Source organism: Podarcis melisellensis (genome assembly GCF_964234715.1).
Source record: "Podarcis melisellensis genome assembly, chromosome: 10".
Taxonomy (NCBI): Eukaryota; Metazoa; Chordata; class Lepidosauria; order Squamata; family Lacertidae; genus Podarcis; species Podarcis melisellensis.
Genome location: NC_138542.1, coordinates 16,621,276 through 16,634,505, shown reverse-complemented (window position 1 = coordinate 16,634,505; position 13,230 = coordinate 16,621,276). Strand labels below are relative to the sequence as shown.

The 13,230-nt window shown below is 43.6% G+C and overlaps 1 protein-coding gene across 3 annotated transcripts in view; it reads left to right on the top strand.

The window, feature by feature from the left end:
* The window catches only part of ABCD2 (ATP binding cassette subfamily D member 2), an 85,369-nt gene that overhangs the window by 34,940 nt on the left and 37,199 nt on the right, over nucleotides 1-13,230 (top strand). For all 3 annotated transcript variants that reach the window (XM_081929137.1, XM_081929136.1, XM_081929135.1), the window contains 2 exons: nucleotides 4,147-4,327; nucleotides 8,644-8,765. In XM_081929137.1, the coding sequence (XP_081785263.1) occupies nucleotides 4,153-4,327; nucleotides 8,644-8,765 (297 nt within the window). In that variant the 5' untranslated portion in view covers nucleotides 4,147-4,152. The remainder of the gene's footprint in view (nucleotides 1-4,146; nucleotides 4,328-8,643; nucleotides 8,766-13,230) is intronic.

Here is a 13,230-nt window from a genome sequence, read left to right as displayed (position 1 = left end):
TTAAATAGCTCAGGCCAAAGTGTTGTGGGTACTTTAACAACTAAAGTTACATAAAATGAATGAGTATTTTTAAAAAATCAAGGTGGCAAATTTATTCAATGCGCATTTAAAAAAAATTGTTTTAATGTGGGGACAGAGTCTTCCACCTTAGAAACAGGCTCTTCTTATGTCACTAACCTGGACCTGGGTCTTGCTTGCGCCAGAGCTTCTTATGGTGTCACATTGGTCTTTAGCACAGGTGGAAGGAGAAGTTGTCTTCCTTGGAGCAATACAAGGAGAGCCTCCCATCATGGTTGTGCTGATGAACAAGGAACTAGCCTAGACTGAGAGCTGGTGCAAGAACAATGCAGGCCTGAGTCATACCAGCTGTATCTCCAACTTCCCCCAAAACATTGCTTTCTCTTAGTGGGGTGGGAGAGCTGAAAATAAAATAAAATCTGGCAACCAATGTGCCCTTTGGTTTCAGATGGTACATGGGTAAACAAGACTAGAAAACCCAGAACAAACTAAGCCTCCTAGAACAAAATAATACATCAAGAAGCTTAGTTTGGTCAGAATTGAGTAAACACTTCCAGACTTAATGCTGAATACATCACTTCTGGTAAATGAACCACCATAGACACTGGAAGTCTGTGAAAATTTGTGTCCCAGGCTTTTTAGACTCATCTACCCATGTACCATCTGAAACCAAAGGTGTGCATTGTTTGCCAGATGTGAAATATATTGGCATTCTTTTCAGCTCTCCTACCCTACTATCTGGGGACGCGGGTGGCGCTGTGGGTTAAACCACAGAGGCTAGGACTTGCCAATCAGAAGGTCGGCGGTTCAAATCCCCGCGATGGGGGGAGCTCCCGTTGCTCGGTCCCGGCTCCTGCCAACCTAGCAGTTCAAAAGCACATCAAAGTGCAAGTAGATAAATAGGTACCACTCTGGCAGGAAGGTAAATGGCGTTTCCGTGCGCTGCTCTGGTTCGCCAGAAGCGGCTTAGTCATGCTGGCCACATGACCCGGAAGCTGTACGCCAGCTCCCTCGGCCAATAAAGCAAGATGAGTGCCACAACCCCAGAGTTGGCCACAACTGGACCTAATGGTCAGGGGTCCCTTTACCTTTACCTTACTATCTAGAATAGAAGTTTATTGGCTATAGCCTTCATAACCCTTTAAGGCTATGCAGGAAATGATTGATATGCAGCCATGGGCAAGTTTAGCTGTCAGCATTTGAGGAATTTGCAGTTGACTTGCAGCACGTGGGCATGTGCTTGGTGATGCCCACTCAACTGCTTGGCATGGGGAAATGTGGCACTGCTGGCGATAAGTGCTTTGATGTGGCACTCGCAGCCATCACAGTTTGTACCAGTTTTAGCAGTCCTCTTGCAACTTACAGTGATTGTGTGTGTGGGCCTCATGTGGAGGCAGTGGTTCATATTGTCTGAGCATCCACCCAAGCCGATAAAGAACCCATGCAGCCCCACAAGTGATTGCATGTGGGCCAATGGGAGTCTGAACCAAGTCTCAGGCTCATTCAGAGGAAAACAGAAAGGAAAGTTGATCAAGGGAATATTATTATCTGAGTGTATAACAGAACCTATAGAAGGGTTAATCCTCTGAAAAATAACGGACTGCTCATTTTCACATTCAGCATCTGTCAGGTAGCTACGCCTGTATCAGTTATGCACTTAAATAGAGCATTCCCCACAAAAACAGAGTTGAGAATTCCTGAGGATGTCCAGCAAATGATGTTTCACCAGACTTCAAAGATCACAGCTCCAGGCAGCAGCACACAAAATTATTAAAAGCAATTTTTATAATCAAGTTTGGCTGAATCAAAGCTCCTAGAATTCTCTGACCTAAGTAAGACTTGCAGGTCTGAACCTAAAAGCAGCAACAAAGCCATTAAGTTATAATTTGCTTTTAAGTTATTTATCCTTGCCTTGGCTCCTGGTTTGTATTTTGATGGAGTTAAAAATAACAACGCAATGTTTCGTTTTAATTTGAAGATGGGTCTTTGCTAAAATCACCATTCATTTGCAAACAGCAATTCTGATTCATAAATATCTGTACTCGTTATGAAAGTATTATCATCATCCATGCTGTAAGTGATTGAGTTGATGCTAGTATTAACTGGACAGATGTTCAGCTGGTACATGTTGGTAGAGATTCCTTACCCAAGCAAAATGAAGAGGATTGCATGATGTTTAAAGGATTAGCTCTTATTCCAAAGCAGCAGTGTCCCATAGGAGCCAGAGGGTGTACCTTGTTCCATAACATTACAGCTTGAAAGGATGCCATAGGATAGTGCAAAGATCTACACTGAACTTGATGGAGAAGCTGTAGAATGGGTAGAGTTGTAATGAGTCACCATTTTATGTGACTGAGGAGATGGAGCTTGGTGGTAGAACATGTATGGTGTCCCACATTTAACCCTCTCACATTTCTATATAGATCTGGAAGCAGGGCTGAGATGCACTTCTGTCTAATACCCTGGAGGTCTTCTGCCCATCAGAGTAGGCAGTGTTTGGGCTATAGGTACAGCCCTCATGGAACTGGGGTAGGTTGCTCTTGGGTGTACACACCTTGATTTGCTGCTATGTGATATGTGTAACAGGGAGGCGGGTGGCACTGTGGGTTAAACCACAGAGCCTAGGACTTGCCAATCAGAAGGTCGGCGGTTCAAATCCCCGTGACGGGGTGAGCTCCCATTGCTCGGTCCCTGATCCTGCCAACCTAGCAGTTCGAAAGCACGTCAAAGTGCAAGTAGATAAACAGGTACCACTCCGGCGGGAAGGTAAACAGCATTTCCGTGCGCTGCTCTGGTTCGCCAGAAGCGGCTTAGTCATCCTGCCACATGACCCGGAAGCTGTACGCCGGCTCCCTCGGCCAATAAAGCGAGATGAGCGCTGCAACTCCAGAGTCGGTCACAACTGGACCTACTGGTCAGGGTCCCTTTACCCTTTTTAATATGTGAAACAACCAGGATCAGGTGTCTTGAACCAACAGGTCTACCAATGTGACCATATTAATATAAAGGTTGCTTTTCTGCGGTGGTTCCAGGTGGGACACAAAGTGGAAGCATGAGTGAGTAACGCTCTCTTGCCGTGCTTATTATCATTATCTTACACAAAGCCTGGGAATTAACATATCTCCATTGGTGGCTGTTGCCCATTAGGATTGGTAGGAGAGAAGGCAGTAAGGAAAACCAGAGTCAATTAATTCTAGTTTTGTCTCCATCCTCCTCCCTGCTGAGTTCTGCAAGAGCAACTCTGAGGCTAAGGTGGATGAAGGTGACAAGTAGTGCCACCTCGCTGGACTGCTTGTTGTAAGAATTTGGGCAAGCGGGTGGGGATTGGGTGAGGGGCAGGCTGAGGTTGGTGGAGCAGTGCTTTGTTTGCCTTAATGTTCCAGCCTCCGCTGCAAATCTCACTTCTAGGAAGATACGTCCAAGCTACCCTGTTTGGGTTGTTGAGTTGATCAAAACTTCATATACCAACTGAGACCCTGCCTAACAGTATTATTATTATTATTATTATTATTATTATTATTATTATTATTTTATTTATACCCCACCAAACTAGCTGGGTTTCCCCAGCCACTCTGGATAGCTCTCAACAGAATATCAAAAACACAATCAAACATTAAAAACTTCCCTAAACAGGGTTACCTTCAGATGTCTTCTAAAAGTCAGATAGTTGTTTATTTCCTTGACATCTGACGGGAGGGCGTTCCGCAGGGTGGGCGCCACCACCGAGAAGGCCCTCTGCCTGGTTCCCTGTAACTTGGCTTCTTGCAGTGAGGGAACCACCAGAAGGCCCTCGGAGCTGAACCTCAGTGTCTGGACTGAACGATGGGGGTGGGGACGCTCCTTCAGGTATACTGGAGCGAGGCCGTTTAGGGCTTTAAAGGTCAGCACAAACACTTTGAATTGTGCTTGGAAATGTACTGGGAGCCAACGTAGGTCTTTCAGGACCGGTGTTAATGGTGTCCTAAAAGCCAGGTAAGAATATGAGTCTTCTTTCTGGTCACCTGGTGTTGTTGATTTCTGTCTGTCTCTGTACAGATATATATTCACTTGTTTAGGCTTATCTGTTTGAAGTGCATACATAATCACATGTACCATGCTCTTATCAGTATCTGCATTTTTAAACTGTAGGTAGAAATGAACCAGCTACAGAAAAGTTACAAAGCTCTAGCAGACCAAATGAACCTCATTTTGTCCAAACGCTTATGGTACATCATGCTGGAGCAGTTTCTGATGAAGTACGTCTGGAGCAGCAGCGGCTTGATTATGGTGGCCGTGCCTATCATCACTGCGACGGGATTTGCTGATGGCGGTAATAACATTTTATTGAACGTGAAACGTTTTGTGTGGCGGTTTCGTCCCAGTGGGATTATCTGGAGGAATCAGTCAGAAAGATGTCTACATATTCTTAGCTGCAGCCACCCTGTGTCTGCCCAGCATTGTGTGGCTAGCTGGAATAACTCTAGGAAAAACTAAGTTATAAAAACAGCTGTCTTATCCAAAAACCTTTTGTTTCCTTGGGCAGAATAGTAAATGGTTCCCCCAGGCTCAAGTCAAGGTGCTTAGTGCTCAAGGTAGGTCAAATTACTTTGGTGCCTGAGGCAGAAAATCCCCCACCATGTTTTCTTGGCAGTAAACGTACAATAATACTAAAAGAAACAACTACAGATTTGTTGCCCTTTAAATAAAGGTGGGTCCAGCTATTGCTATTACACACGTGCAATTTTTGTTCTTTTCTTAATTGTTTCTGATAACTAGTTTAGCACATCATGCAAGACCTTTTCTCCACTTGCAAGCAGTCTCAGGAAGAAAGAGAAAATGAGATGAATTCTAGCCAGTTCATACTGTGTAATCAATACATTATACTGACTTGTGCAAACACTATTTATTATATTCAGCATTTAGTTATCGCCTATCCCTCTGCAGCAGTGGATATATGCAAATAGGGCCTGAAACATGAATGGGCAGCCTGACATGTCAGGATACTCCAGGAAATTATTCTCCCTCTTTCCTTCCCACCCCATGCCTCAAAAGAGGCTTGACTTGGGATACATAAATCTCTGAATTTCAGTTTCACTCCCTTTTGTCATTTTCCCAAACTTCTCCACATTTCCTTGTCAGTTTGCGTTTTAAAAAAAAGTAAAGGGTTTTTCCTCCCTCACAACGCAAACATAAAATGATTAAAAAATAAAATGATTCCCCACAAAGTAAATTTCATTATTCAACTGCATTATTGTAATATTCTCAAATGGGGGGGGGCTTGTTTTCTAAAATAACAAGAACATATTTAATAGCTGTTCTAGTCAAAACAAGCAAATGAATGTCGAGCCTTGAGAGGAATTTGTTCTCTCGGCGCATGCTCTGAAGGGACATAACACAGGGACTTTTCTGAAAGTAATTAGTTCTTTGCCAGTGCCTGGGAACACCACCTTGAATTCTGTGGAAAACATATAGTGAATATAAATGATAATATAATTTATTATTTCTACCCCGCGAATCTGGCTGGGTTTCCCCAGCCACTCTGGGCAGCTTCCAACAAAAGATTAAAAATACATTAAAACTTCAGTCATTAAAAACTTCCCTAATGAAACAAATTGATAGAGTTCTAGTAATGATCAGTGATTAATGGTAGAGGTGAAGAAATTATTCAGGATTTACAGTACAAATCCTATGTGACTCTAATCCGCCCCTGAGCTCAGTGAAGCTTGCCCTCCCAATTTCAGGCCTGTCTATGGGATAGACACAGCCATGGTTGTCTTATTGGACGACTTACACTGAGGGCTGGATGAAGAAGTTCAGTCGGATTGGTTCTCCTGAACCTCTAAGTAACTTTCCATGTCATCAAACATGGTATCTTTCTGGAGCATTTTGCTGGGTTGGCCATTGACCTACGGTGTGCCACAAGATTCCATTGTGTGCCCCGTGCATTTTAACACCTGCATGCAAAAATTGAGGGAAGTACAGTCGTATCTTCATTCTCGAACGCCGAAAACCTGGAAGTAAGTGTTCTGGTTTTTGAATGTTTTTCGGAAGCCAAACATCCAACACAGCCTTCGCCTGAGTGCAGGAAGCTCCTGCAGCCAATCGGAAGTTGCGTCTTGGTTTTGGAACAGTTTCGGGAGTCGAACGGACTCCCGGAATGGAGTGTGTTCGAGAACCAAGGTTCTGCTGTAGCGCAGAGGTTTTGCCTGAAGTGTCATCACTCTCTGATTGAAAATTTTGTTTCCATCTGCTTCTCCAAGGGAGGTGATGCTCTGTATATGGCTGCTTTTTAAAGATAATTTGGAACCTTCCAGCGGTGAACAATATGGCGGTCCATGTGACTTAGACGTGTTTTCTTGCTTTTAAATGTCGCTAGTGTTATTTGTTCTTCATTTTTAGCATTATGTTTTTGAATAATCAATATGCAATATAAATAACTGTAAATTTCTATGTCACCTTGGGAAGGGCAGCTTATAAATATTATAAATAGATATATACAGTGTGTACAAGAATGAAGCCTTAGCTTCCTAAATTCTTCTTTGACTTTCTAAGGCTTCCTAAATTCTACTTTGATGACAGGTTGGTTGGTTTTTTTACACACACATAATAGAATTTGCCTTCAGTCAATTGCACTATGGATTATGTTTTATTTTAATGATAATTGATTGTATTCCCTTCTGGGATCATTTTGTATGATGAAAACAGGGACAGAATGAACAAACGAACGAGTGAAATATTTTTAAGACATACAAACAGGAATCATGGGGCATTGGGTGACAAACCACTGGGTAATGGCAAAGCCGAAGACAATTGTTGCCATTTGTTTGCTAATGTTATACTATTTGTATTTATTTTTATATAAAAAAATTCTGTCCCACCCTTCTGGTCCCTATGGTGGAACTCAGGGTGTCTTGCAACAATTTAAAACCTTACTGTCCTTTAAAAACAACACATGTATTTTTGAAATCCACATAATCGTGAATCCCTTCCTGAATTTTCAGTTTTATATTGTAAAATGCCCTGTGATCCTTGGATGAAGAGCTGTATAGAAACTTAATAAATAATAAATAATAATAATAATCCAGTTAAAGTTCAGTGAAAATACAACAGAAGCAGAGACATGAACCACACTTTTAAAATAAAATATTAGGTTCTCAGCAAAGAAAAAGCTTGCCAAACTTTATAAAAGCCTTCACCTTCTTTTCTCCTTCTTCTTTGGCGATCACTCATAGCCGAGTAAGATGGTCTTCCATAAACACGGTTTTAACAATGAGTCTGTAAGTGACGCTGGAGGCCAATTGCATCCACACCAATCAGCACATGACAACTAGAGAGTGGCTTTTTTACCCCTGCGTGGTACATGGTTTTTGGTGCACCTCAAAAGCCCTATCTCTTGCCACAATCAGTTGTGCTCCGCACTAAGAGGAGTGGAGGGAGCAGGTAAATTGATATAGCAGAATGTATTCTTTTGGGTATTTTGGATCCGTTGCCTTTGGATCAAAGCTTTATGACCCGATAGTTACATGGTCCTCCAAGGAAGAAGAAGAAGAAGAGTTTGGATTTGATATCCGCTTTATCACTACCCGAAGGAGTCTCAAAGCGGCTAACATTCTCCTTTCCCTTCCGCCCCCACAACAAACACTCTGTGAGGTGAGTGGGGCTGAGAGACTTCAGAGAAGTGTGACTAGCCCAAAGTCACCCAGCAGCTGCAGGTGGAGGAGCCGGGAAGCGAACCCGGTTCACCAGATTACGAGTCCCCCCGCTCTTCACCACCGCACCACACTGGCTACTTGTCAATGCCACCCAAAATGTGTGTAGTATAAAAGTGCCCTTGCACACACGTATGTATACCAGAGCGCGCGCACACACACACACCATGATAGGCTGTGGAATTTGGATCCTTGGCCCTAGATGGAAATCGTAGCACAATTTTGCCCGCACACAATTTCCCCCACATCCTTTCCCCCTGCCAACTGCAGCAGAAATCTATGCCAGGCACTTCACCATGTGACCCAAATGAGATCGGTAGGACTGCATTTGTTTTTGCAGCTGCTGCCGCCAAACTACCAGGGGTTTTCAGGGGCCGTATCAGACTACGTATTTGCCACCTGATTGTAGGGTTTTAAATGTAGCTACCGGTGAATTTGATGAGTTTGACCAAACTGCGGGAGGCAGTGGAGGACAGAGGTGCCTGGCGTTCTCTGGTCCATGGGGTCACGAAGAGTCGGACACGACTAAACGACTAAACAACAACAACAACAACAACCGGTGAATTATGTTGAGATGCAAATATGAAATCCAGTTGCTGCAGTCTCTCCTAAACTGTTCTTCCAAAACCGGAATTACTCAAATGCTCTTGTATTTTTGATGACTGCATAGTGGGGAGACTTTAGGCAGATGCTGCAGTTTCCTTTCCTTGAGTGTGCTGGCAAGAGAAGGAGTATTTGTCAAGGTCTCCTTGACACGCTGCTGCTGCCACAGGACCGTTCTTTGAGTCAGGATTTGGCAACTGCGTTTGACTGATTCTGATTTTACTACACAAATTTTGCCCACATCTCCTTTCCTTCTAGAGAAGTTTCTCTTTAGTGGAGTTAGACTATGCTTCAAGTAGGTTTGCTCTAATTAAGCTTTCTTTATTTCCTTTAGAATTAGAAGATGGTCAGAAACAAGCGATGGTCAGCGAGAGGACGGAAACCTTCACCACTTCAAGAAATTTACTGGCCTCTGGAGCAGACGCCATTGAAAGGATTATGTCTTCTTACAAAGAGGTACTGGATGAAATACGCTTGACAGCAGAAATAATAACAACTGGGGTTTTTTTTGGGGGGGGGGACGCAAACGTAGTCTAAAATGCAATTGTGTATACCCATTTGAGGGAGGGTGGGAACAAGAAATCCAGACAAGATTCACAGGAAGCTTCAAAAGTTCCTCGATATAGTCACTATTAAATCCCAAGGTGTTTTTTTTAAAGAGCATTTGTTGTGTCTACTTTTGAATACAGTCGTATCTTGGATCCCAAACGCCCTGGAACTCAGACGTTTTGGCTCCCGAACACCGTAAACCCGGAAGTGATTGTTCCAGTTTGTGAACGTTCTTTTGGAACCCAAACATCTAACAGGGCTTCCACGGCTTCTGATTGGCTGCAGCCGCTTCCTGCAGCCAATCAGAAGCTGCGATTTGGTTTCCGAACGTTTTGGAAGTCGAACGGACTTCCGGAATGGATTCCATTCAACTTCCAAGGTATGACTGTATTTCTTATAATGACCACAGATGCAAGTCTTCCTAAGGAATAAATAGACTTGAATCCCAAGTTGCTCCTCTATTCACATAAAGTGATTTTCACCAACCTCCCCCTCCATCAGCAGCTTCCTGCAGGATATTTCACACCATTCTCAAGAATTCTCCAATCCACCCAGCCACCACCAGCAGGGGGATGTGAGATAGGGAACTCCTGTTAAGTGAATGTAAATAGCTTGGGGTTTGGGGGATGTATGTCGCCTGGAGTATTTGAAATACTGCTTTGTACATGCAATTAGAAAGCAAGGCTGGGATCCAAATTATAGAGACTATCATCGGGGGAAGGGTGAGTTGCCACCACAGCTACTGTACACAGTGGTGTAGCATCAGTTGCTGGTGCCCAGGGTGGGTGGGTGGGTGCGGGCGCTGGGCGGGGAGGGCGTCAGCCCATTCGATGCTGCTGGTGCGACCCCATCCCCCCCCAGAACAAAGTGGGGCTGTGCTGCGCCACCTGCCCAGGGGGAGCCCAGCCAGCCGACACAGCCCTTGACAGGTGAAGAGGAGCACCAGGCCAGGCTGCTCTGGGGTCGCTTGCGTGGGGGCACCTGGTTCACGCCCCCTCAAAAATTGTGTGCCTGGGGCCACGCCCTCCCAGCACACACACATCCCCACGCTGTGCCCCCGACTGTACATGCACTTCAGATTTAGCAACATCAATATATTCATCATCAATCTTTATTACTTGGGTCCAGAGACCCAAGAAATCGTTACAAAGCAATACACAATTCATACAGCCTACCTCCAGGTTAAACAAGTATTTTGTTCCGGATATAGGGATCATTGGTTCTTGCAACCACCAATAAAAACTTTGCCACTGCTAATGTTCTAGCGTTTGTCCGGTCTTCCAATAGGAGCCTGACATACTGAGCCTCTGATTTTCCCGGGAAAGGTACCAGCAAGGGTAATATCAGCTCAGCCCTGGCTTGCTCATATTTTGCACAGTGCAGCAAAATATGTTTTAAGGAATCGATGTCTTGAGCACACGAGCAAAGTGTCTCCTGGTAGGGAACTCCTCTCAACCTGCCATCCAACACTGCAGAAGGAAAGACGTTTAGTCTGGCTTTGGTGAAAAGCCTTTGGTAGTTTGGTACTGTCAGGTTTTTAATGTAAGATGTTAACTTAAAGACATGCCCATATTGTACTCCTACTGCCAGCGGACTACAGACTGCGTTTGATCGAGATCTCAAATCACTGTGTGCATTATCCCAAAATCTTTGCTTTAATGTATTTAGGGCGCCTTCATAACCCAGGTAATACGGGGGGGGGGGTGACAGACCAATAGAGGTGGCTTTTTTAGCCATGGTTTTCTGCCATTTGCTGACAAATTCCTCATTGGTCAGGGGTTGGTACAAACCCTTCCCTAGATCAAACACTGAAACACTGAAATCCATTGTGCCAGTGAGAGTTCTTGTAGTGGCTTCCACTAGTGTACTGGGTTACCCCAGGTGTTTCTGTGGAGTGAATGAAGAATTTGGCTCAATCTTACTCTATACAGGCAATGTTAAGATTTGCAATCTACAAGTCCAAACTTAAGTGCCAGAGACGGTTAAAAACTGTGTGTTTATTTCCCAAGTTGGTTTATATTTCTGCAAGTTCTTGCTGTGAAATAGATGTCCACATTATTATTATTATTATTTATTACTTATTCATGATGAAACCAATACTATGCAATGTAATACTAGAGCTACACGTGCAGGTTTACAAGTACAAATCTGTTGAATTGTGTAGAAAGTTCCAACACCAGGCTCCTCATTTTTTGCCAGGACTGTTTTTGAACCCGGGTTGCTTGGGCTAAAAGACAACTCAACCCTGCATCTTGAACTGTCATCTTTTCTGACATATTTGAGATGGTTACCTGTCATGATTTTTAAATTGTATTTATTCATTGTTTAAATGGCCACTCTGGGCTCCTTCTGGAATAAGAGGCAAGATGAGAATGTAATAATAATAATCTTAATATTCAGTGCAAACTTTTCAAACAAATGCCAACACCTACTCGGACTGGTTGAGCCTTCAAATAAAGAGTTATATATGACTTTTTCCCACCAGGATGTCTCCAGGTGTTCATCCAAGTATACATGGGAACGCACATTTCATTGAGAACTGTGCAGGGTAGGGTTATATAGTTCACAAGACAGGTGAGCAAGCAGGGACATTATAGACGCCTGATAACGCTATGATATCGGGTGACTCATTTTTCCTTTCCAGTGTGGTGGGCTGTGCTAGAATGGAAAATCCTAGTACAGCTCAGCAGGCCTTGAAGCTACTGTTCAGACATAGAATCCTCAAATTGTGAGGTGAATTAGATAACCAAGAGTTTTGTTTGGTTGGTTGGTTGTTTCCCTCTTGGTCTTCGCCTCAGCCGCCGGAAGTGTCCTGGCCGCGATTTTGTCTCAGGCAATGGTGGGGGAAAAAAAATTAGATAACCAAGAGGCGTGTGGTGAATGCGGTGGAAGTCTTTTATAATATTTTAACTAGGATTTCTATATTGTAATGTTTGAAGTATGAATTTGGAATTATTGATTATGAAAAGTTTTTTTCCTTCATTTTTTTGCTTCTTTCTTTTATTTTTCGTCTTTCTTCTTTTCTAGTCCGCATTCTGGAAAATTGTGTAGATAAATGTTTTTATGTACGGTTATGTATTGTTTCTATTTATTTATTTTATTTTTTGTAACATTTAATAAAAATATTTTTTTTTAAATAGAATCCTCAAATTGTAGACCTGGATGGGACCCGGAGAAGCCAAGGCAGCAGTCCCATACAGGGATTGAACCTGCAGCCATGGTATTATCAGCACCATGCTCTAACCACCTGAGCTTATCCAGGCTTCAAAGCATGGGTAGGCAAACTAAGGCCCGGGGCCCAGATCTGGCCCAATCGCCTTCTGGGTTATTTGTGGGGCGTAGGAATTCTTTCTTTTCCTTTTCCAAAATATAGTCCGGCCCCTCACAAGGTCTGAGGGACAGTGGACTGGCCCCCTGCTAAAATAGTTTGCTGACCCCTGCTTTAAAGCTTGATTGGCACCAACTTCAGGGTTCACTTTCCTCTGGGATCAGCTGAGATTGGCTGGGAATCTCGGAAGGGCTGCAAGCTTGAAGTCACCGCCTATCTGCTGATATCTTATTATTTTAGCAGAGTGTCTGTGGCAGGAACTTTCTGTAATGTTTTTGAAATATACTCAGAGTCAGGAGTGGATTTCATGCTCTTTATTCAGCTCATAGGGGTGAGGAGGAATGGAAGTCCCCCCAAAGTATCTGCTTTATATACATTATTTACACAATGGGCTGCATGTGATTGGCTAATTCCGGAATTCTCCTGTAGGCCAATCAGGTTGTGGATTCACTTCCATCTGGAGCTGGATTGGGTGGCTCCTGCAGACCAATCATACTGCTGCATTGTTCTAGGACCAATCAGACTGCTGCATTCTGGATCCTATTCAACTCAGTACATAACAGTTTTAATATCACTTCCGGTGACGAAGGCAGAGACATCTCCCTACATGAACCCCCAGTCCCCACCTGTGTTTTAATTGGCACCTAGGAAGACATAGTGGCAGCTAGTGGAGAAGTCCCAGCCCCTGCTGCTTTAATAGAAAGCACCATGGGGAGAACAGGACAGGAAACCTACTGCTGCCATCACAAAAGGTGGCATTTTAAATGTGTGTGTCGCTTTTTAAGACACTGTTGCTTCTGGCCACTTATTATTAATAATCATCATTATCATTCTTATCCTGCCCATCTGGTTGGGTTATCCCACCCACACTGGGCAGCTTCCAACGCATATAAGAGCAAACCGTATTGGCCTGAATATAAGCCTCGCTTTTTCTCCAAATTCCGACCATGAAAAGTTAAAGTGCGGCTTAAATTCACAGCCTTACAAAAATTGGCTTTTGAGATATCACTGCTGAAACAGACATACCGTAACATGGAACGGGTG